Source organism: Esox lucius, chromosome 18 (genome assembly GCF_011004845.1).
Source record: "Esox lucius isolate fEsoLuc1 chromosome 18, fEsoLuc1.pri, whole genome shotgun sequence".
In the NCBI taxonomy this organism is placed as follows: Eukaryota; Metazoa; Chordata; class Actinopteri; order Esociformes; family Esocidae; genus Esox; species Esox lucius.
Window position 1 is genome coordinate 28228565 of NC_047586.1, and position 23368 is coordinate 28251932.

The window sequence follows — 23368 nt, forward strand, 5'->3', positions numbered from 1 at the left end:
ATCCATGACGGCGTAGTGTGTTACTAAAGGTTTTCTTTGAGACTGTGGTCCCAGCTCTCTTCAGGTCATTGACCAGGTCCTGCCGTGTAGTTCTGGGCTGATCCCTCACCTTCCTCATGATCATTGATACCCCACGAGGTGAGATCTTGCATGGAGCACCAGACCGAGGGAGATTGACCGTCATCTTGAACTTCTTCCATTTTCTAATAATTGCACCTACAGTTGTTGCATTCTCACCAAGCTGCTTGCCTATTGTCCTGTAGCCCATCCCAGCCTTGTGCAGGTCAACAATTGTATGCCTGATGTCCTTACACAGCTCTCTGGTCTTGGTCATTGTGGAGAGGAGTCTGTTTGATTGAGTGTGTGGACAGGTGTCTTTTATACAGGTAACGAGTTCAAACAGGTGCAGTTAATACAGGTAATGAGTGGAGAACAGGAGGGCTTCTGCAATAAAATGCTAATTAATTATTTAAAAATCATACCATGTGATTTTCTGGATTTTTGTTTTAGATTCTGTCTCTCACAGTTGAAGTGTACCTATGATAAAAATTAGAGACCTCTACATGCTTTGTAAGTAGGAAAACCTGCAATATCGGCAGTGTATCAAATACTTGTTCTCCCCACTGTATGTACTATAGGTATTCATTTAATCACCTAGAAAACAAGTTCTGGTCCAATATAACCCTAAATTACTAATGAATCTGTTTATCTCAGGTGTCTTTGAAAACAGTGTAGAGTGTTTGTTAAACATCCCAGGGAGTAATTTTACATTCACAATTAATTATCTAAGTATATGATGACTGTATAGTAACCATATACAATTTACCATCCTCAAGTGTAATATACCCTCCCTACTCCTTGAATGTGGCCTCAATATGTCTGAAGTTGGGTCGTCTGTACATGGGCCTGGAGCAAAAATCTCAGGGTATTGCAGCCCTGAAGAAGGTAACTACACTATATGCATGACAGTATGATGCACAAAGCTAATTTCCATATCAGCTCCAAGTTATAAAATTCAGTGAAATACAGTGTCTTTGAAAAGTATTCAGTATTTCACAGAATTTATGAATGATAGCATTGATTTTTTGCCGTCAATCTACACATGAGCAAATGCATGTTTTTAGACATTTGTGACAACAAATTAAAAATTTAAAACAGAAATACATCATGTATGTAACACTTCAGACTATGCATCATTTGTAAGTATTTAAACAATGCCATGGTACCGTAAACTTAGCTCAGATGCGTTTTATGTTCTTTGCTCATTCTTGAGATCTTGAGGTCTATAGGTCTTGATTGTAGTCCACCTGCAGTTAATGGATGTGTTCATATGACTACATTATACAGTGGGTATAGAATATCATGACCCCCTTTCAAAATATCCAAGTGAGGAAAAAATATATGAAAATGAAAAGGAATTGGCCCAATGGCCACTCAAAGCAGCAATAGAGTTTAAGAGTTTCTCTGCTGAGATAGGAGAACCGGCCAGAAGAACTGCCATCTCTGAAGCACTCCATCAATCAGGCCTTTATGGTAGAATAGTTAAACAGAAGCCACTCTTGAGTAAAATGACACCTGACATGCCACCTGAAGGACTGTTAAAGGATGAGGAAAAAAATTATACAGTTGTGCTCCTAAGTTTGCAGACCCTGGCAGAAATTGTGAAACATAGGCATTGATTTAGAAAATATGTCTGATCATGCAAAAAAAGTGCTTTTATTTAAGGATAGTGATCATATGAAACAATTTTTTATCACATAGTTGTTTGGCTCCTTTTTAAACTATAATGATAACAGAAATTATCCAAATGACCCTGATCAAAAGTTTACATACCCTTGAATGTTTGGCCTTGCTACAGACACACAAAGTTACACACACAGGTGAAAATGGTACATTTCCCACACCTGTGGCTTTTTAAATTAGTGTCTGTTTATAAATAGTCAATGAGTTTGTTAGCTCTCACGTGGATGCACTGAGCAGGCTAGATCCTGAGCCATGGGGAGCACATGGGGAGAACTGTCAAAAGTCCTGGGTAACAAGATAATTGAACTTTATAAAGATGGAAAAGGATATGAAAAGAGATCCAAAGCATTGCAAATGCCAGTTAGTACTGTCAGCCAAAACTGCCAGAATAATTTTTCGGGATACAAAGAAAAACCCACAGTAACCTCAGTAGAAATACAGGCTGCTCTGGGCGGTGTGTTTTTTTTCAAGGAGCACAATATGACGATACTTGCTGCATGGTCGAGTTCCCAGAAAGAAGCCTTTACTCTGCCAATGCCATAAAAAATCCTGGTTACAATATGTCCGACAACACCTTGACATGCCTCACTCCTTCTGGCACACTGTAATTTGGAGTGACGAGACCAAAATAGGAGAGGGGTCAAAAAGGCCTATAGTGAACAGAATACCATCCCCACTGTGAAGCATGGTAGTTGCTCACTGATGTTTTGGGGGGGGGTGAGCTCTAAAGCCTTTGAAAATGTATGGCAAGATGAATGTTATCATGTTATCAGAAAATACTGGCAGACACTTTGCATTCTTCTGCATGAAACCTGCTCTTGGACTTTTCCAGCATGACAATGATCCTAAGCACATGGCCAAGTTGACCCTCCAGTGGTTACAGCAGAAAAAGGTGAAGGTTCTAGAGTGGCCATCACAGTCTCCTGACCTTAATATCATCAAGCCAATCTAGGGAGATCTCAAACGTGCGGTTCATGCAAAATGGCCAAAGACTTTGCATGACCAAGAGGCATTTTGTCAAGACGAATGGCCAGCTATACCACCTGCAAGAATTTGGGGCCTCATAGACAACTATTACAAAAGACTGCATGCTGTCATTGATGCTAAAGGGGGCAATACACAGTATTAAGAACTAAAGGTATGCAGACTTTTGAACAGGGGTCAGTTCATTTTCTTCTTTGCCATGTTTTATGTTATGATTGTGCCGTTCTGTTATAACCTACAGTTGAATGTGAATCCCATAAGAAATGAAAGACATGTTTTGCCTGCTCACTGATGTATTCTTTATAAATGGTACATACATAACCAATTCTCCAAGGGTATGCAAACTTTTGAGCCCAACTGTATGGTGTGATGAAACAAAATCAAATGATTAGGCCCAAATGTGAAGTTCTGCATTTGGTGAAAAACATCACCTGGCTAATAGAATCCCTATGGTGAAGAATGGACGTAGAAATACCTACAGCATTGAAGGAAGGATGAAAAGACATAGGATGTTTAGAAAGAGGTCCTTGAAGAAAACCTGATGCAGACCTCAGACTTGGGGCAACAATTAATTTTTTTGCAGTTCACAGATGCTCTTCTAGAAACAAATCCAGGGGTGCAAAGCAGGCATACCCAGGAAGACTTAAAGCTTTGATTGCTGCCAAATGTCCTACAAATTACTGGTCTGAAAACTTTAGAATATGATATTTCTGTTTTCTATTTTCAGTTTTTAAGCTTTGTTATTATGGGGTATTGTGTGTAGATTGGTGGCAAACAAAATAATTGAAACAGTTTAAGTCTAAAACACAAATGTAAGTACAGGTGCTGGTCATAAAATTAGAATATCATCAAAAAGTTGATTTATTTCAGTAATTCCATTCAAAAAGTGGAACATGTATAATGTATACATTCATTCCACACAGATTGATATATTTCAAGTGTTTATTTATTTTAATTTTGATGATTATAACTGACAACTAATGAAAAGCCCAAATTCAGTATCTCAGAAAATTTGAATATTGTGAAAAGGTTCAATATTGAAGACACCTGGTGCCACACTCTAATCAGCTAATCAACCCAAAACAACTGCAAAGGCCTTTAAATGGTCTCTCAGTCTAGTTATGTAGGCTACATAATCATGGGGACTTGACAGCTGTCCAAAAGACAACCATTGACACCTTGGACAAGGACGGCAAGACACAAAAGGTCATAGCTAAAGAGGCTGGCTGTTCACAGAGCTGTGTCCAAGCACATTAATAGAGAGGCGAAGGGAAGGAAAAGATATGGTACAAAAAGTGTACAAGCAATAAGGATAACCGCACCCTGGAGAGGATTGTGAAACAAAACCCATTGAAAAACCCGAGTGGACTGCAGCTGGAGTCAGTGCTTCAAGAACCACCACACACAGACGTATGCAAGACATGGGTTTCAGCTGTCGCATTCCTTGTGTCAAGCCACTCTTGAACAAGACACAGCGTCAGAAGCGTCTCGCCTGGGCTAAAGACAAAAAGGACTAGACTGCTGCTGAGTTATGTTCTCTGATTAAAGTACATTTTGCATTTCCTTTGTAAATCAAGGTCCTAGAGTCTGGAGGAATAGAGGAAAGGCACAGAATCCACGTTGCTTGAAGTCCAGTGTAAAGTCTCCACAGTCAGTGATGGTTTGGGGTGCCATGTCATCTGCTGGTGTTGGTCCACTGTGTTTTCTGCAGTCCAAGGTCAATGCAGCTGTCTACCAGGAAGTTTTAGAGCACTTCATGCTTCCTGCTGCTGACCAACTTTATGGAGATGCAGATTTAATTTTCCAACAGGACTTGGCACCTGTACACAGTGCCAAAGCTACCAGTACCTGGTTAAAGGAACATGGTATCCCTGTTCTTAATTGGCCAGCAAACTCGACTGACCTTAACCCTATAGAAAATCTATGGGGTATTGTGAAGAGGAAGATGCGATACGCCAGACCTAACAATGCAGAAGAGCTGAAGGCCACTATCAGAGCAACCTGGGCTCTCATAACACCTGAGCAGTGCCACAGACTGATCGACTCCATGCCACGCCGCATTGCTGCAGTAATTCAAGGCAAAAGGAGCCCCAACTAAGTATTGAGTGCTGTACATGCTCATACTTTTCATGTTCATACTTTTCTGTTGGCCAACATTTCTAAAAATCCTTTTTTTGTATTGGTTTTAAGTAATATTCTAATTTTAGGAGATACTGAATTTGGGATTTTCATTAGTTGTCAGTTATAATCATCACAATTAAAAGAAATAAACATTTGAAATATATCAGTCTGTGTGTAATGAATGAATATAATATGCAAGTTTCACTTTTTGAATGGAATTACTGAAAAAAATCAACTTTTTGATTATATTCTAATTTTATGACCAGCACCTGTATAATAATGGTATGTTAATTGTTAAAACTGGTTTGTGTGTTCAGGCGATGGCGATAATGGAAGTGGCACATGGAAAGGATCACCAGTACCTGGTAGAACTTCGAAAAGAGATTGGGATACAGAAAGGAAGTAACCTCGTACACTAAAACTAAACTGATATCAATTCTCTATAATACTTTTCACCCAATGAGATGCCTATTGTACAGCTAGTTTAGTCAAAGCCATTAAGCTTTAAAGGACCCTGTCACAATGTGTTTAGCATTGTGATTGTTGTTTGGTATTAACTCCTGTGTAGAGTGAGTGCAGAAAACACAACCTTCCTTTGGTAATGGTCACAGACACTGTCATACAATATGTATGTAGAAGAAAAAGTACCAAGAACAGGCATATAGAGAAAATAATGTTTTATTGCATAATAAGCAAGGGTGACAGCTTGGTAAATATCAAAAAACTTTATGGCAAATGTATACAAAACATATACTGTACATACAACATATATTGAAAGTTTCTTAGGAAACATGCCAAAACACAGAGGAAAATAAAACAGTAACATTGGAATGCAATGTTGGAAAAATTCTGTTTCAAAACAAGAAGAAGTGCAATAGAACACTCATTTGTCAGGAGAATATACTTGAATATGTATGAATACATATATGTACATATAAAAAAGCATGCATAGTTTATTCATTTGCAGTATTTTTAAGGTACCAAGTCAAAGCAAAACATTTTACATCAATAGAAATCTAATCTTGCTACCCAGTATACAAACATCAATTTGGACATGGGTGTCTTTGCATCACAACTCACAGAGATAGAAAAATGTGAAGACAGAGAAACACTTGGTGAACATGAAATGGATAAAATTGAGCCACAAATTCCTAAAAGAGACATATTTACCATTGTTCAAAAACAGACGGTTGGTCACTGAAAGCTTTTTTGGTACGTATCCCATGTTGGCTGCTATATGGTCTATAAAACATATCTGGTCTGTAATACAAAATACCAATCAGAACAATGGATATACCATTCAGACACCTTGGATTGGTCTTGGACTCTATACTGACACCCAGTGACAACACCATTCTATCACATACCTCAAATCCTCTTTCCCTATTAGAAACAAACATCAGGGCTTTGAAGGTACAACAATACTGTAACTGTTTTCTCTTAGGGCTCAGTTCTATCTGTTACCTTAGACATTCTCCATTTCATATGAACTGCTTTGGATTAATCTGATTATTGGCAGTTTTGTACCCTGGTTTTTACACACAGTTACGGTAAAATATATTGGCACCCTTGCAAATTTTCAGCCATCATCCAGTATGCACCTAAAATGTGTCACAGGTAAGATAAATTACACAAATGTAATAATTTTAATGAGGCCCTTTTTGACTTGTGAAAGTGAACATTTTTAAATGTTTGGGTTTGGGTTCAAATGTATTTTCAATTTCAACTCATAAAAAAGAGAGAATTGTGCAAATGTGCTAATAACATTGTCTGTATATGTGTAATTTACACACCTGAATGTCTCAGTCTGTTTTAGCAAACTAGAGCCGTACTGGTGTCAGGGTTAAAGACAGGTAGCATCTAAAACATTGGGAACTGTGGTTGTTGGGTAACATTTAAAGTCATGAAAATAACTCATGTTTCTCTTTTATGAAAAAGGATGGGATGCCTAAAAAAACAGCTTGAGAAAATACATGTAAAATAAAATTACAATGCAAATGTCTGACAGACTATCCAGTGGATACAAATACATGACCTTAAAATACTTAAAAAATAAACATGATGTGCATGAAAAGCTGATGGCTAAGTATGAAAAAAAACTATAATCTTAAGGATGCCTTTACCACTCAAGAGGAATTTACTCATGAGAAATTTGAAATAGGTTAGTGAATTGGAATATTTGAAGGGCACAAATTAACAATCACATTCAGTGCCAAAGGTGATGATTTTAGAAGAAATAAATCAAAAGAAACATAAAAATACAAAAATAATAAATATTGAAATGTTAGGAATCTTCAATATATCTTAAAATGTTCTGTCCTTACCATAGATTTAGAATGTTTATGACAGTAGGCTTAGAAAAGGTTTTCTTGTATAGCAAAGAACAGTGTTTTAAGTTAACACCTGAAAAAAGTATTAAACATTTGTACATTAATTTTCAGTGGAAGAATATTTAGAAAAGTATAATCGGATTAAATACAGAACAAAGCGATGCCATTTATCTTTTCAAACATACATTTAGGTTTGATCAGAACAGGTGAATTACCATACAATTTGAAATGCCATTTACTGGAAGATTTCATAACTGGAGAAACATAGGTAATACATAATAATTTGTTTTTAATACTTTAATACTGTAAAAAAAAAAAAAAAACAAGAAAGAAACTATCAAGTTTACAATGTGACTTTAGCAGTGCTTGACCTGGACTGAAATTAGCAGTGCTTGACATGGACTGAAATCCAAATGAGCTGTTACTCATTTGGATTTTTGATGCTAATGACTAGCATGCTAGTCTGGTCTGTAGAATTAGCATAGCTTTCTGGACAAAGAGGCTTTCAGTGAAATGTTGGTGATAAAAAAGGCCTCTCTCCAATTTTCAGATGAATTGTGGATGTATGTTATGTAACATGTATAATGCCTGTTTTGAAAATGCAATTGTCACTGGATGTGTTCAAATATGAAAAAAGACCTACAGTACTTTCCCATTTAGCGAACAAGTTTGATGTAGGCAAAATTGTGGAAACTACTTTTTAGACTACCAGAAGTCTGTGAGGCTATATCCATATTCCTCACCCTTTTCTAGTCCTGTTCTAGTCAGGTCATGTCGGACAAAATTGAAGGTCAGGATTCAAATGAGTCGTGAGTTCTTGAGGAACTGGATGAGGACCTGGTAAACAAACTTGTACTGGGAGATGGTTTGAACCATGAGCATTCTCTGTTGCCTCAGGTGAGCCAACATCATAGGGACCTCCACCCTCTAAAAGAGAGAGGGAGAGATCAGAGTCAAATTAAATCAAATCAAGTCTAAAAATCAAGCCAGTACTTAAGCATATATTGGAAATGTCCATATACAAATCCCAGAAACCTTGTCCTATGATATACCAATCATGCCGTTGTAACCTTAACGGTTTGGAGGGTAACTGTGAGCCCCAGGATAATCCTCACACAAATCTAATGTGCATAAATCCAAGGATGCTTCTCACCTCATTGTGCTCCAGGCAGCTGATCATGAGTTCGGTCAGGATGACAACACCTGTGCGGCCAACTCCAGCGCTACAGTGGACCACCACTGGGGGGTTAAGGCTTTTTGAGGTGTCTAGCATGCTGTTGGTGTGTCTCCTAACTGACTGGATCTCCTCGAGGTAGGCTGAGATGAAGAAGGCAGGAAGTTAGTGCCATCCTACATCAATCATATTTCACACTGGAAAATTCCTATTGATTAATGCAAATCTCTCATTAAGTTCAATTGGACAATGCATAACAAACAACATTCTGTTTTCACATCAATAATAAAATGTCTATCCTTTCAGTTGCAGTGTTACAACATGGCAAATACACAGGGAATAGATGTCCTTTCTACCCCATTATTTATTTTTTTAACAGCGTTTTCACAATGTTATGGCCTTATAAAAGTAATTTTAAAGTAATTTTAGCCGTAACTCACAGAGGAATCCCTGGACATATTCAGGGCAGCCGTTTAGGGGCCAGTCAGTGTATTGCAAATGCCATACAGTTCGCTCTTGGCCCGACAACAGATGTTTGACCTTTAGCCCAGTTGTCGCGTAGCAGCCTGAGTCTGTACGGAACTTGGTGGTCACCTTGAATTTTCCGTGGGTTGCTGAGTTATGCTTGGAGCCAAGCTTGGGCCAGTAGCGGTGGCTCTTAGACCTACCAGCCTCCTAAAAGAGAATAGGAAAGGGAGGAGAGAGTGAGGTTAAATGGGAAGTTCATATAAACTTGGATACACAAAACACACACAACCACAAAGAATGCACACTGAAACAGGAAAACAAAAACACACACACACACACACAATTCTACAATTCTACAATATTTTTCTCTTATTTGTGGGCTGAGGTGTGGAGAATAAAATATATGCCCAGCTCCTTCCTTATTCAGCCATCACACAACTTCACATATTTAATTATTCACGGTTCAAAACCCTGGCCTTCAATCAACTACTGTCTCTGTTTTGGGGTTGTGTGTGTACCTCTTCTGCAGTAACCATTGCGATGACGTTGACCCCCTGCTCCCAGACCATCTGCCAGAAGTCAGCACAGGTGTTGGCCAGTGGTCCATGAGTGGCAATATAGTGCCATTCCTTTCCCCTGATCTTAACCTGCACAGTAGGCACAAAACCATGGCTTACAATGAATTTAATACACACTTGGCATTTTTGTAATGTAGCAGATGCTCTTTTCTAGAGCAGTTAGATCCTCAAACCATTAGGCTATCTGCTTCCTTAATTCACAAAAGCAAAAACATTAATCCTTAAAAGCATAAACACAAAGAAATAAAACTACAAGACACTGGTTTTCCACAGGAGGGCACTGTTGCCATTGCTCACACAAGGCTTGTGGTGGTCTATTTCTTAAAACTATTTCACCAAAATCTCCTTACTAGGAAGGTACCCTTCAGCTCTGCGAGAAACCTGTATTAATAAATGGCAGAAGATGGAGTGCCATTACATTATAGTAGTGAACAGAACACAACCCCATCACAATGCAACCTGCTGAGCAATCAGGCCCACTTGTGACAGTAAAGTGTCATGAGCGAACACAGGCTTTTGTCCTCATCTATCTCAGAGGATCAAAATTAGAGGGTTACACATTAATAAGACATAATTCAGCACTGAAGTAGCATTCACACACAAACACATAAACACACCAGCAAAGTGCAAAATGAGAAAACAGCTAAAGCTCATTTATGAGGGTTTGGACTACATTCCCAGGGAATTCCATTGAGTCTAAGCCTGTAAGACTTCTAATAATCTTAAAGTGGCCACTTTACCTCCCACATTCTTCCTTTCTCAAAGGTGGCCATTAATCTAAAATGTTTGAATAGGTTAAAAGCAGACAATTTGTTTAATTTAGCATACCAAACACATGGGTTAGAGCTGTTCATGTTTGAGCTGATTATGTACTCAGCAAAGGACAGAGTTATACCTTGTATCCCTACAAGATAGGAATTGTGAGAATATTGCAATATGGTCTATATGGTGTTTGATATGCTATTTTACCTATAGCTAAGGTGTTTTGTGCACCAATAGTCAGTATTAATGAAGTATGACAGTCGTCTACTTCATAACACAAAAGGGATGCCACTAATGCTAGCTAATGTTATGAGGTTTCACAAAGCCAGCTGCCTCCTGCTTGTTGCAGTGACTCCTGCTGTGCACAGCTGATCAAAACTTAACATCACTAAGAAACATTTGTATCTACTAGAAACTGATTTCCAAAGCAGTCACTCCTATTTTAGTGGCAGAATGTCTAATTTTATAATAAATAAAACCAGCTATGCAGAATTATTATTCTGTCCGCAGATGTAGAGTTAGATACGCAGCTAGTGTAATGTCGAAAAAAAGCTTATATGCAGAAATAATTTGGCAACAGCTCTGGCAATAGAAAACTCCCTCAAAATTTGACAATGTCAAAGATTTGCCAAAACTGCTAATTTTAAAGTGGCCTTTTATTGTCCCATGCTTAATGATTATGCTGTTTAACCATCTTCTTGATATGCCACACCTGTCATTTGGATTGATTATCCAGCCAGAACAGAAATGCTTAGTGACAGGGATGTGAACAAAGCTGTGCACTAAATGTTTTCAGCTTATGAACAGCTTGGTGTTACTTTGCTATGTTTTTTGGCAACAATCTATGAAAAATAATTTGAATTTTTCCAGTGAATGGCCTGTCCATATATTCTCCCTCCTGGAATGTAAAATGTCTAGGTTGATATACATAATCTACATGAAAATTTGTGATCAGTTGCACTAATTGAGTACCATTTGTCATGACCAGAAAGTCAAGGTGTTTAATGTAATGCATGAAAATGTCGCTGCAACATTATTCTTCAGTTATACTAAGCAGCAAGCAGAACCTTAACAAAATGTTCACTAGGTCTTTTGGCGAAATCAAATGAATAGGCTTTGTTGCCTTTTAGATACCTATCAAATAGGCATGCACAAAAAGTTTTGGCATACAAGGGACAGTTGCTAACTTTGATCAGTGCTCTCTTGCTTACACTTACTATTGAGCTGACTTTGCGGATAGCTCCTTTAATAAGGAAAAATGCACTTACTATGTCTGAATTATGTGGTATTCCCAGAATGTAGGCCCCTCTGGATAAGAGCATCCACTACATGATACAGTAATGCACTGTAGTTTCAATTCTGTCCTCTGACTGCACCTTAATGTGGGAAGCATTGATGTATCCTGTGTTGTTCTCCTTGTTTGGAACCAGCTCCACCCGATTATTCTCGTATGGAACCACATCACGGAACCGGTTCCGCTCGCAATTGTCGGCAAGTGTAGCAGTGGTGACCACACAGTCTGCCCTTTTCTTGGGGATCTGCTCATACTCTGTGAAGACCCTCTCCTCTTCCAACTTCAACTCTAGGATCTTACACTGGAGGGAGAGGGAGCGGTTGGGAGGAAAATGGGATCAACATTACTCAAAGTGTATTTGTCACATGCAAGTAGAAAGGTGGAACATTACAATAATGCAACAAAAGAAGAAACAAAATAATGTATCAATAAGTATACCTTCCTGTTTTATGACTCAACTAAGTCCCTCCACCCCTAACTACTGCAAAATGTTTGTCCTGCCTAATTCAGTTCGTAAAGCAGTACAAATGAAGCAAGAAAATTAATGCACTCAATACTGTAAGTCAATCTGGATCAATCAATCAATCAAATGTATTTATAAAGCCCTTTTTACAACAGCAAAGTGCTTTTACAGAAACACCAGCCTTAAACCCCAAGGAGCAAACAACATAGTGTTGAATTTCAGTGCCTTCCCTAAGAAGGCCGAATTTTAGGAAGAAACCTAGAGAGGACCCAGGCTCAGAGGGGTGACCAGTCCTCTTCGGGCTGTGCCAGATAAGCATTAATGCTAAATTACTTGCCTGTATATGTTGACACTGCTTTCTAAGTAGATTCTGTGATTTGATGTGAAAATGACTGGAGATGGAGCAGCCTTCAGCGGCCATATTGTTATGTTTTTTTATTTTATCTAAAGTATGAATTGCATGAACCTCCCTAAAGGTATGTGGTTGTACACAACAAACATAAGCACAGATATGTTTGGCATTTGAACAATTTTTACTTTTCAGAGTATTAGCATTTGGTGTTTGCTAAATAACTACTCATGTACAGTGGGGCAAAAAAGTATTTAGTCAGCCACCAATTGTGCAAGTTCTCCCCCTCAAAAAGATGAGAGAGGCCTGTAATTTTATACGTACACTTAAATCCAGAAAATCACATTGTAGGATTTTTTATTAATACATTGGTAAATTATGGTGGAAAATAAGTATTTGGTCAATAACAAAAGTTAATCTCAATACTTTGTTATATACCCTTTGTTGGCAATGACAGAGGTCAAACATTTTCTGTAAGTATTCACAAGGTCTTCACACACTGTTGCTGGTATTTTGGCCCATTCCTCCATGCAGATCTCCTCTAGAGCTGTGATGTTTTGGGGTTGTCGCTGGGCAACACAGACTTTCAACTCCCTCCAAAGATGTAACAAAGGCTACCATCAGTAACACACTATGCCGCCAGGGACTCAAATCCTGCAGTGCCAGACATGTCCCCCTGCTTAAGCCAGTACATGTCCAGGCCCGTCTGAGGTTTGCTAGAGAGCATTTGGATGGTCCAGAAGAGGAGTGGGAGAATGTCATATGGTCAGATGAAACCAAAATATAACTTTTTGGTAAAAACTCAACTTGTCGTGTTTGGAGGAGAAAGAATGCTGAGTTGCATCCAAAGAACACCATACTTACTGTGAAGCATGGGGGTGGAAACATCATGCTTTGGGGCTGTTTTTCTGCAAAGGGACCAGGACGACTGATCCGTGTAAAAGAAAGAATGAATGGGGCCATGTATCATGAGATTTTGAGTGAAAACCTCCTTCCATCAGCAAGGGCATTGAAGATGAAACGTGGCTGGGTCTTTCAGCATGACAATGATCCCAAACACACCATCCGGGCAACGGAGGAGTGGCTTCGTAAGAGGCATTTCAATATCCTGGAGTGGCCTAGCCAGTCACCAGATCTCAACGCCATAGAAAATCTTTGGAGGGAGTTGAAAGTCTGTGTTGCCCAGCCACAGCCCCAAAACATTACTGCTCTAGAGGATATCTGCATGGAGGAATGGGCCAAAATACCAGCAACAGTGTGTGAAAACCTTGTGAATGCTTACAGAAAACGTTTGACCTCTGTCATTGCCAACAAAGGGTATATAACAAAGTATTGAGATTAACTTTTGTTATTGACCAAATACTTATTTTCCACCATAATTTACCAATAAATTCATTAAAATAAATTAAATTTGTCTCTCATAGTTGAAGTGTACCTATGATGAAAATTACAGACCTCTCTTAACTTTTTAAGTGGGAGAACTTGCACAATTGGTGGCTGACTAAATACTTTTTTGCTCCACTGTACATGGGATAAAGTGACTGTTACAACAAGAGAGATAGGGGTACATGGTTAAAGAGTGTAGTGTAAGTGATATGTCAACATGTCCATAGTGAAACTAACCCATATGACCCCACCTAGAATATGAATTCCAGCTCTCCAGCCTAGCAGGCCTTTGACAATATGTAGTTTTGTCAGTGGAATGTGTTGTTATTGAGAGTTGTGAGTGAGAGGGTATGCAGCCAGGGTCTCGGTGGGCTGGGGAAGTATCTTTCTCTCCCTCCCACTCCTCTGTCTCTCATTGTCTCTCTCTTTCTCTCCCAAGGGTCACATTCCTGACATAGCTGCGGACCCAGTAGCAATAACCACAATGATGCCACACGTTCCATAGCCCACTTGGCGCTCTGCTAGATCCCGCTAGATTAGCAAGGCCTGGAACAAAGACTGCTTTTCACACCTCCCAGCTCAATTGTCTATTCCGGTGAGGCAGACCAATCAGCACAGCTAGTAGTGTTAGCAATGAAATGCTGGTTTATATGCCTAACCAAAGAGTGCTAAAATACAACAATAAATAACACTAATGGTGTTACAAAGACACTACAAATAGTATACATATAGTTTAATATAATTTCTGGTACTCTCTGAACAGTGCACGTCTTACCCGTTCATCAGGGGCAACCGTAACCCCATCATTGTGCAAGTTCTCTGGAACAGGCATCCTGGCCACGTAGAGCCCGTTGAGGGCCGCCATCATCAGAGGTCTCTTCAGAGAGTCAACAGACATTTTCTGTCTCTCCAGTGTCTTCAGGAAAGAGGACAAGCCCGCTGTCATGGTTAGTTATGATGCCTAAACTAAACTGAGGGGATGTGTGCCTATGTGTGTGGATTTTATCTGTTTGTTGCTAAACTTAGCTTATCTGCACTGGGTACCCAAAGGTTTCAGACTTGGAGCAATACTAGCTGAAACTATAGACTGTCTGTACCTCCTACAGCCGACTCATAACCCATGATCCATACGACCATACTTTCTGAGGTGGTTGAAAACTAGACCCGTAGCCACTCTTCCTCCTTTTTTTCTATCCTCCTCTCAGTCCCTTCTTCATTCCCTCTCATTTGTTCCTTCTCATCTTGTTTTCTTCTCACTTTGTCTTTCCTTCCCTGTCTGGGTCTTTCTCATTCTGTTTTCATCTTATTCTCCTTCTCTTGTCACATGTGGGCCAAAACCTGGCCCACATTGCCAGGTCCCTCCCATTTAGGATTACCTCTCCTAATCCCTCCAGTCTTTCACCCCTCTACCAATACACCTTTAACTCCTCCGGGCCTCCTGGATCAGTCTTACTAACACGATGGATTTGGGGTAGAACCCGGCCTTTAAGGCTGGGGTCTATAGAAAATAAAACTATAGAAAAGCAGAGAAGAAAGGGTTTAGGTACATGATGGGACTATAGGATTATGGATTGTGAGGGGTAACAAAAAGGATTAACAAAAAGGGGTCCATATCTATATTGGATGCAGACAATGAATGAATGGCTGTACATGTACTATTAAAATAAGTTAAAATGTGGACATAAACACAAAGACATCTTTTAAACTACATACCTGTACATTAGTACTGCATTAAATATTATTTATTTAACAGAAAACAACAATGCAAAACCACAACCCCCCACACCAAAGCATAATCTGATAGATTATTTGTGATTAGCTGTAAGGACTGGAACCTAATGTCACCTTCAGGTACTGAATTGAGATTACAGTTTGAATCCCTTACTAGGGGAAGGTACACTGCAAACAAGCTGAAACTGTTTGTTTACAGTCAGAATAGATATTCAAGATGTTTTTGTTTTACTGGAAGCCTTGGAGAATATTGCTTGAAATGTTGCAGGGGTTGTGTGTTCAATTACTACAGAGACTAGTACCCAAAAAGACAATAGATGCACTCACTACTGTAAACTAGTAGTAGGAGGACTTGTAAGTAAGTAAATTGATGAAGTGGACAAGTGACTGTTGTCGTGCCCATTCTTGTATTAACTATACTCAACATAAACATACAGTATTTTGGCACTGTGGTCCAATTTTATTTTACAGTGGCCCCAATCGAGACAGTGAATTGCTAGTTTTATTAGTCCCAACTTGACTTTTTACTGGTCTGGCGCCATCACGCCATCGTCATTGTCGAGCCCTGATTAATATTAAATTTTCTGATTCATACAGCTCAAAATAAACTCAAATTGCATATTGTGCTTTTCATCACCCAACTTTATTGTATGTAATAGACTGGAATGATGAAACATAGTTGTATCTTACCCTCTGTGCAATCTCCCTCTCCACTATGCTATCCTCTAGGGAGAACATCTCAGACACTGGCCGCTCTTTGACTGGCTCTTTCCGGACCCTCTCCTTTACACTGGTCAGATCCGGCTCAGAGATGGACGGCCCCAGAACTGCCCCATTCATCCCAGCCTGCTCCCCACATGTCAGGGTGCCACCACCTCCGGCACCCTGGCTATGCACAGCTTTTAGCACACGGGGCTGGGACTGGCATGGATCCGTGGTTCCATGGTTGTGGTTGTTAGGGTGGTTGTGGGAGCGGAGAACCGCATTTTGGGATGGTCTAGGGGGACCAGGGTACTCCGGAGGGGGCTTGTTGGGGAGCTTGGCCAGGGCTGCTTGGAGTTGGGCATTAATGTCCTCATTCAGACCTGGGATCTGAACATCCAGCTCGGGCCTCTCCTCTTCCTCCTCTTCCTCGCTCTCGCTGCTGTGGATCAGCATGGTGGCATTAGAGAGAGTCTTTTGATGCTGATAGGTCACACCTACCCCTTTTGGCGTGGAGGATTGGGCCAGGGTTTGGTGGGCTTTCTGCATTGGCAGTTCTTTGGGTTGTAGTGGAGACTGGGGTGGTGGTTGAGGCTGTGGCACCATCACCTGCTCTCTAAGAGTATTCCTCCTATTAACAGAGGCAGCCATCCCCTTCAGAACCCCCATGCTCTCTATTCCTCCCCCACCCCTCATGCTGCTGACCACTTCCATACTGTGTCTTTTCCCCAGGGAAGAGCGATGCTTAGCCGCCGTTAGTGGTTCGCTAACTTCCTGCAGAGATTGGTGTACCACAGGGGAGCTGTCTGGCTGGAAGGTCTTCACAGACAGCTGCACCATGCGAGTGACCAGCTCGGGGCTGCTGCCACCCATACAGCGTTGCCGATGGCTTGCCAAGTCCGGGGTGCTGGTGGCAGGCCGGAAGGTAGGGTAGGGAGGGGGCGGCCGCGACATGTGGTTCCTCAGCATGTTGGCCGTAGCACCATAGCTGCTGGTAGTAGTGCCCTGCTGTTTGGTGTTGGCAAGTTCTGGTGTGCTGACCGTGTGCAAGATTGAGCTCCCGCCCCCTCCTACTCCATCGCCTCCTCCACACGAGGACTGGCAGGGGCCCTGACCAGCTCCAGGGCCCTGGTGAGGAGCAGGGTTCAAAGACTTACTGTAGCTGATCTGTGGTGTGTATGAGTTGGGACCTGGATATGGGCCCCTCTCTCTCATCTCTGGCTGACTACAAACCAACGCCTCTGGGTGACGATATGCATTCGCACTGCTAATATTGAGACTCCTAAGAGATTGGCTGTGAAGGTCATGGGGTGCTGGAAGCATGCGGCACTTCTGGCGCATCACAGCTTCATATTCCGGTGTGGGCCTATAGGAAGGAGCGATAATGGCACTATGGCGGTGACTAGGGATGTAGTCGTGACGCATCAGCTCGCTGCCGGGGATGCTGAGGTTTGAAGAGATGGGCGAAGGTTGAACAAATGTTTGGGAGTGGTTGAGGGAACTGAGACTGGGGCTACTGTACATACTGCCATTGGGAACTGTTCCATTGCGAAAGCTGAATTCAGCTGGACACCGGTCCAGACTGGTCTCAGATTTGTAGTACAGGTCGTCGTGGAATATGCTGTCTGTAAAGTGAGAAAGAGACACACTCAGAAAGCACACAGGCACAATTACACATCATTTATGTACACTGTCAAACACACTTATTTTTTCGCAATTTCAGAAGGATACATTTCCATTCCTGTGAAGATGGATACAATGATTTAGCTGTGGGTGGGTGTATATATTGAAAACAAAGTATTAAGGAAACAGACTTGACAGAATAGAACAATATCAAGATCAAGATACTTTTGGTTACTGTTTACATTACTAATTGTTTATTATTTTGTTTCTAACAAGACATTTTCAATAAAATTAGTGTGATATGACAAAGAAACTGTCAGTCACCAACACTTGCAGGTGCTGAGTGAATTTGCATGACCATGTTACGCTTTTGGGCATTGTCAGTATGCTGCGACCAGGATTTCAACTTCTGTCCACATATTGCAGCTGTACTGCCATTCCACTTCAGCCAGTAAACTGTAACCTACACGATTCAAATGTAAGAATTATGTAAATGTGTTTGTGTCCACTACCTTGAGAGCTCTGTGTATCTTGGTAATGAGAGTGTGTTGGCTGGAGGATACAGGACCGTGGCCGTGGCTATAGAAGTATATAGAGAGAAAGATCGAGAGAGAAAGGGAATGGTTAACGAAAGACTGCAATCTAGGGTCTAAGGGTTCTCACAGAGTCTAATGCATTCCTCCAGAGAATCCGAAGTGGACTGTACCACTATTGTTCCACATATAGTGTCTTCATTGTTCCACCAGCAGGGAGGGAGAAAGGGAAATTACAGACTTTATTGTCAGTTACATCAGAATGCCCTGACAACACCCACACAACAGTCTAGCAACGCCCTGACCCTAAATCCCCACAGTCTGTATAGGGGTGACCCAGAAAGAGAAGGCTTTTGAATCATCCTACAGACTTTATTATAACTAATCTAACCTTAAAATTCACTTGCTACTGTGGTGTATTTTAAATGTATAACTAACATGCATGAGGGTGGCAATTAAGAGACTTGACTTAGTGACTGACAGTACCAGAGAATGGCGGGGGGTCCAAGTGGGGCGTCTCCTGATAGGCACAGGGGAGTGGGCAGGTCTAAGGAGGTTGATAAAGACAGAGACGGGAAGGAAAGGTGTAACAATATAGACTGTTAGATTACTTGGAAGAAAGCATGTAATATTAAGAACTTTGAGTCTAAAGGCATCCAACACTATACTGTAGTTTTTTTGGTATGACTTTTAACGTTATCCCTCCCGAAGGCCCAGTTGTTCCACCTCCCTTGTTGGTACTTACTAGCAGTTTCTTCTCTCTTTTTCCGACTGGCTCAGAGGTTGCAATTAGGTTCTAGTGTTTAAGCAATGCCAATTGCTAAAGGCTAAGCACTAGTCATGGGTGGTCAACAAAACACAGTATGAGGTGAGTTAGCGATCAGAGGAAAGATGAAGGCCAAAGGAGATACAAAGGAGATACAATCACTGCAGTGTGCCCACACCTATAGGACAACTATTTCCGTCTCTATTGGTGTCACATACACAGGGAAATATATAGACCACAGGAGGCAGTATGGAACATAAATGTAGCTCTTCTGGCAATATTACATGTGAAAAGTGAATAAATGATTCTGAAACTTACTCAGCACAGATCTTGTTCTGTTTGTAGAACTTGTGTCTGGCTGTGAAGAGCCGCGCAATGTACTTGGACAGTTCCATGTCATCCTATGGACATGCACGCACATACACAACATCAACATATCAGGTTTCTTATTGAAACAGGATTTGACCAAAAACATTTAGGTCAAATTACACTACTGTTCAAAAGTTTGGGGTCACTTAGAAATGTCCTTGTTTTTGAAAGAGAAGCAGATTTTTTGTTCATTAAAATAAAATAGAATTAATCAGAAATACAGTGTAGACATTGTTAATGTTATAAATGACTATTTTAGCTGGAAACAGCTGATTTTCAATGGAATATCTACATTGACGCATAGAGGCCCATTATCAGCAACAATCATTCATGTTCCAATGGCACATTGTGTTTGCCAATCCAAATGTATCATTGTAACCCTTTTGCAATTATGTTAGCGTCGCTGAAAACTGTTGTGCTGATTAAGGCAATAAAACTGGCTTTGTTGTTTAGACTTGTTCAGTATCTTCAGCATCATTGCCAGAAACAAAGGACTTTCTTCTGAAACTCTATTCTAGTTCTGAGAAATGAAGGCTAGTCCATGTAAGAAATTGATAACAAATTAAAGATCTCATACAAGGATGTGTGGTACTCCCTTCACAGAACAGCGCAAACTGTCTCTAACCAGAACAGAAAGAGGAGTAGGAACATGTGAACAAATACATTAGTGTCTATTTTGAGAAAGCAGAAGCATCATGTCCTCAACTGGCAGCTTCATTAAATAGTACCCACAAAACAATAGTCTCAACATCAACAGTGAAGAGGCAACTCCGGGATGTTGGCCTTCTAGGCATAGTTCTTCCTCTGTCTGTGTTCTTTTGCCCATCTTAGTATTTTTTTTTTATCGGCCAGTCTGGCCTTCAAGGCAATTTTGCATAGAAGCCTGAGAGGATATTGAGAGGATCAGCAAAAAAGAATGGGGAAAACTCCCCAAATACAGATATGCTAAGCTGGTACTGTAGGGTCCTATCAGCTGGTGCTGAATACTTAGGGGTCTGAATACTTAAGTAAAAGCTATATTAATTCACAAAAATCTCTAGACCTGTTTTTATTATGGGGTATTTTGTGTAGGTTGAAGATGAACTAAGAATTAGGCTGTAATATAAATGTGTAATGAGTAAAGGTAAAAGCAAATTAAAAAAAATTCTGAATTTAATGTACTTAACATTCTATATTCCCTGTAAAAAGTGAGTCTGTGTTCATCAGTTTCCTGTGAAATGGCCTTGTTTGCATCCCATTGGGAGATACAACACTTACCGTGTGAAACATGATGGTGTCATCTTTACTTGTTATCTCAACTGTGATAGCCGACTTGTTATGCGCTATGTTACCAATGTCCTTCCATCTGTTACACACACACACACACGCATGTGAACACGCATGGACATGCAGACCCACAAACACACCAAACAGAAACTCATAAAGCATAGAGTTTAGCACAGGTTAAAGCATATTCATTTTCTTTAGCAAGGCAAAACTTAACCAGTACTAAACAATGTAAAACGGCCATAGGGTGAGTGGAAGACCCACCTGTGGAGCATAATAGACCTGCCGTTCCTGTGTTTGACAAAGACTCCGATGAAGGACATACCGATGAAAATGTCATTTGTGTAGTTATCCTGTTAAAGAAATACGTACAAATTAAAGAACACAAACTCTGAAACAAGTGTGTGTGTGTTTGTGTGTTTACAGATTTTAATATCAGGGCGGGGACAGATAAAATCCCAGCAATGATAGTGAAACACAAACAATTTGACAGTGTAGGTGCATTACAACAGTACCCATGAACAAAAAAATCTTTGGGGTGACGGTTTAGGTTGATGATTAAGGAAAATAGAATTTTGAATGGGATGATGATGTTTATGTCCCCAAAATGATAATAAAATTGAAAAGGTTTGTGTGGGTGTTGGTAGATGCACCTTAGCAGCAAAGCTCTCCTGGCCAAAGCCATCCAGCTTTTCCACCTCTTTGATATAAAGCAACTCTGCTTCTGCAGGCTGCATTCGACTGAAAGCACACACATACATACTGTATATCATACACACAAACAAACACAATGTAATTACTTAGAAAACAGTACAGGCTTAATGAAACATTAGACCTAAACATGCTAAGATTATGGTATTTTCTAAACTTATATGAGTCCAAATACAGTGGCCCTTAGACCTCTTTGACCTTTCCAGATTCTAATGTGTTACAATATGAAAAGACACTAAAATATTTTACTATTTAATATTGTATTCATCAAAAATCTACCAAAAAGCTATTCCATAGTGCTGACAATACAGTGCCTCAAAACTATTCACTCCTCTTTAGCTTTTCCACTTCCATTGAACTTTTCCACATCGATGAGCAAAATGGATTTGATCAGGAGATTTACAATAATCACCACAAAAAAGTCCATAATGTCAACGTGAAAAATATAAAGAAAGAAAAGAATTGACAGCATAATTATTCAACTCTTTTGCAATGACACCTAAATAAGCTGTGTTGCCACCAATTGTGCTTAGAATTCACATAACTAGTTAAATGGAGTCCACCTCTGTGCAATTAAAATGTTTCACATGATTTCAGGTTAAACATAACTGACTCAGGGATGTCTCGCAAATGGTTAGTACAATTTCTACCAAAAACTAGGAACATTTGATGCAAATCTGGAATAAGGTTCTTCAAAAGTACCAATCAGAGGTGGGATATTAGAACATTTCCAAAGTAATGAATATCCTTCAGAGCACAAACCTTTGACTTTTTTTAATTGAAAGAATATGGCCCAACTATGAATAAGTCAACAAGGCTGTACTCAATCTGTGGTCACGGAGGCCACCAAGAGACCTAAGGCAACTATAAGGAAGTTAAAGTAGTCTTACATGGCCTAACTGCAAGTCACTGTGCATACTGCACCAATTGCCCAGTTGCTTTACAAACAGTGTTAGGGAACATTTAAAGTAACTAATTACAGTAAGTAGTTACAGTTCCCATAAAGTAACTACAGTAGTTACATTATTTAGTTACTTGCTGTAGAAAGAAAGCAAGGCGTTAAGTTACTTAGTTTAAGATATGTCTTTTGATTCTTTATTCACGTGTTGGTATCTTACGCCCAGAAGGCACACATTTAATGGGATATTGTATAATTACATAGTCAGGTATTGCATAGTCAGTGTCAGACAGCAGCATATAATATTATTAATCAGCAAGAGTGACCAATCCTATTATCTCAAACAATCATATACCATAATGAGAAACAATATTTGCATTTAGTTCTTAAATCAAGAATCTGTTCAATACATTTTTGTATTGCAAGTGACTCCACATTTTCAGACCAGGCTTACTCAATAGCCTATATGTACAGACGTCAATAGATCAATTACAGTGAACACTGAAGAACCAAAAAACTGCTGTGGCCTGGTGCACTGATAAACATTGCTTTAAAAGAAAATGTTAGGCACATTGCAAATTTAAATATCTTTGCAATGATGTGCATATTCCAATAATCTTTCACGACTTTATTCAGAGGTGAATAGTTACTAAATCTGTTTTGAATGATTCGGAGTAATCAGGTTTAGTAACTGAACATGTATTTAGATGTTCATTTGCGATCAACTTTGGTTGTCCAAAAAAGGATGATTTGGGATCGAACTTTGGTTGTTCAACATACAAGAGATTCCAGCAAAACATAACCACGACCTCTGTGACTGGTAATATGAGAATGTAATAATGACATAGTCAAAATAGCAAACTGCTTCCAAAACCTGGATCCCGCAACTCAGCCTTCCGCTGGCACAAATTTCTTGTCCATGCTACATATCGATTTTAAATGAATGGGAGCTGGGCACGTGGCTTTGGAACGGGTATCATGAACTTTAGCAGGAATTGCTGGTGCTGCAATATTGCCATCCTTTTGTTGCCATGTGCTACTGGAGAAAATAAATGCTACATGAACTACATTGGTTGCACTGAGGGAAATTGAGTAAGATGTTATTTACTTGAAAAAT

At 39.9% G+C, this 23368-nt stretch overlaps 2 protein-coding genes and 1 long non-coding RNA gene across 6 annotated transcripts in view; 2 read left to right on the plus strand and 1 right to left on the minus strand.

The window, feature by feature from the left end:
* LOC105009235 (N-lysine methyltransferase SMYD2-A) overlaps window positions 1-6850 on the plus strand; it is a 71609-nt gene extending 64759 nt beyond the window's left edge. For both annotated transcript variants that reach the window (XM_029114542.2, XM_029114541.2), the window contains 2 exons: window positions 837-945; window positions 5166-6850. In XM_029114542.2, coding sequence (XP_028970375.2) covers window positions 837-945; window positions 5166-5267 — 211 coding nt within the window. In that variant the 3' untranslated portion in view covers window positions 5268-6850. The remainder of the gene's footprint in view (window positions 1-836; window positions 946-5165) is intronic.
* LOC105009234 (protein tyrosine phosphatase non-receptor type 14) overlaps window positions 5511-23368 on the minus strand; it is a 265726-nt gene continuing 247868 nt past the window's right edge. Inside the window, exons 7-19 of the mRNA XM_029114543.2 lie at window positions 21296-21383; window positions 20907-20995; window positions 20634-20721; window positions 19326-19408; window positions 18728-18788; window positions 18221-18287; window positions 16074-17710; window positions 14428-14568; window positions 11537-11755; window positions 9339-9467; window positions 8793-9027; window positions 8332-8495; window positions 5511-8105 (exon numbers count right to left, since the gene is read on the minus strand). Of these exons, the coding sequence (XP_028970376.2) occupies window positions 7977-8105; window positions 8332-8495; window positions 8793-9027; window positions 9339-9467; window positions 11537-11755; window positions 14428-14568; window positions 16074-17710; window positions 18221-18287; window positions 18728-18788; window positions 19326-19408; window positions 20634-20721; window positions 20907-20995; window positions 21296-21383 (3130 nt within the window). The 3' untranslated portion in view covers window positions 5511-7976. The remainder of the gene's footprint in view (window positions 8106-8331; window positions 8496-8792; window positions 9028-9338; window positions 9468-11536; window positions 11756-14427; window positions 14569-16073; window positions 17711-18220; window positions 18288-18727; window positions 18789-19325; window positions 19409-20633; window positions 20722-20906; window positions 20996-21295; window positions 21384-23368) is intronic.
* On the plus strand, window positions 8184-14525 carry LOC105009233. 3 transcript variants are annotated; one of them, XR_827761.4, is made up of 4 exons: window positions 8184-8490; window positions 9350-9474; window positions 14092-14247; window positions 14416-14525. It is a non-coding gene; the product is annotated as an uncharacterized LOC105009233 (long non-coding RNA). The 3 variants fall into 3 exon arrangements; XR_827759.4 differs by having other exon boundaries at window positions 9350-9408; XR_827760.4 differs by lacking the exon at window positions 9350-9474.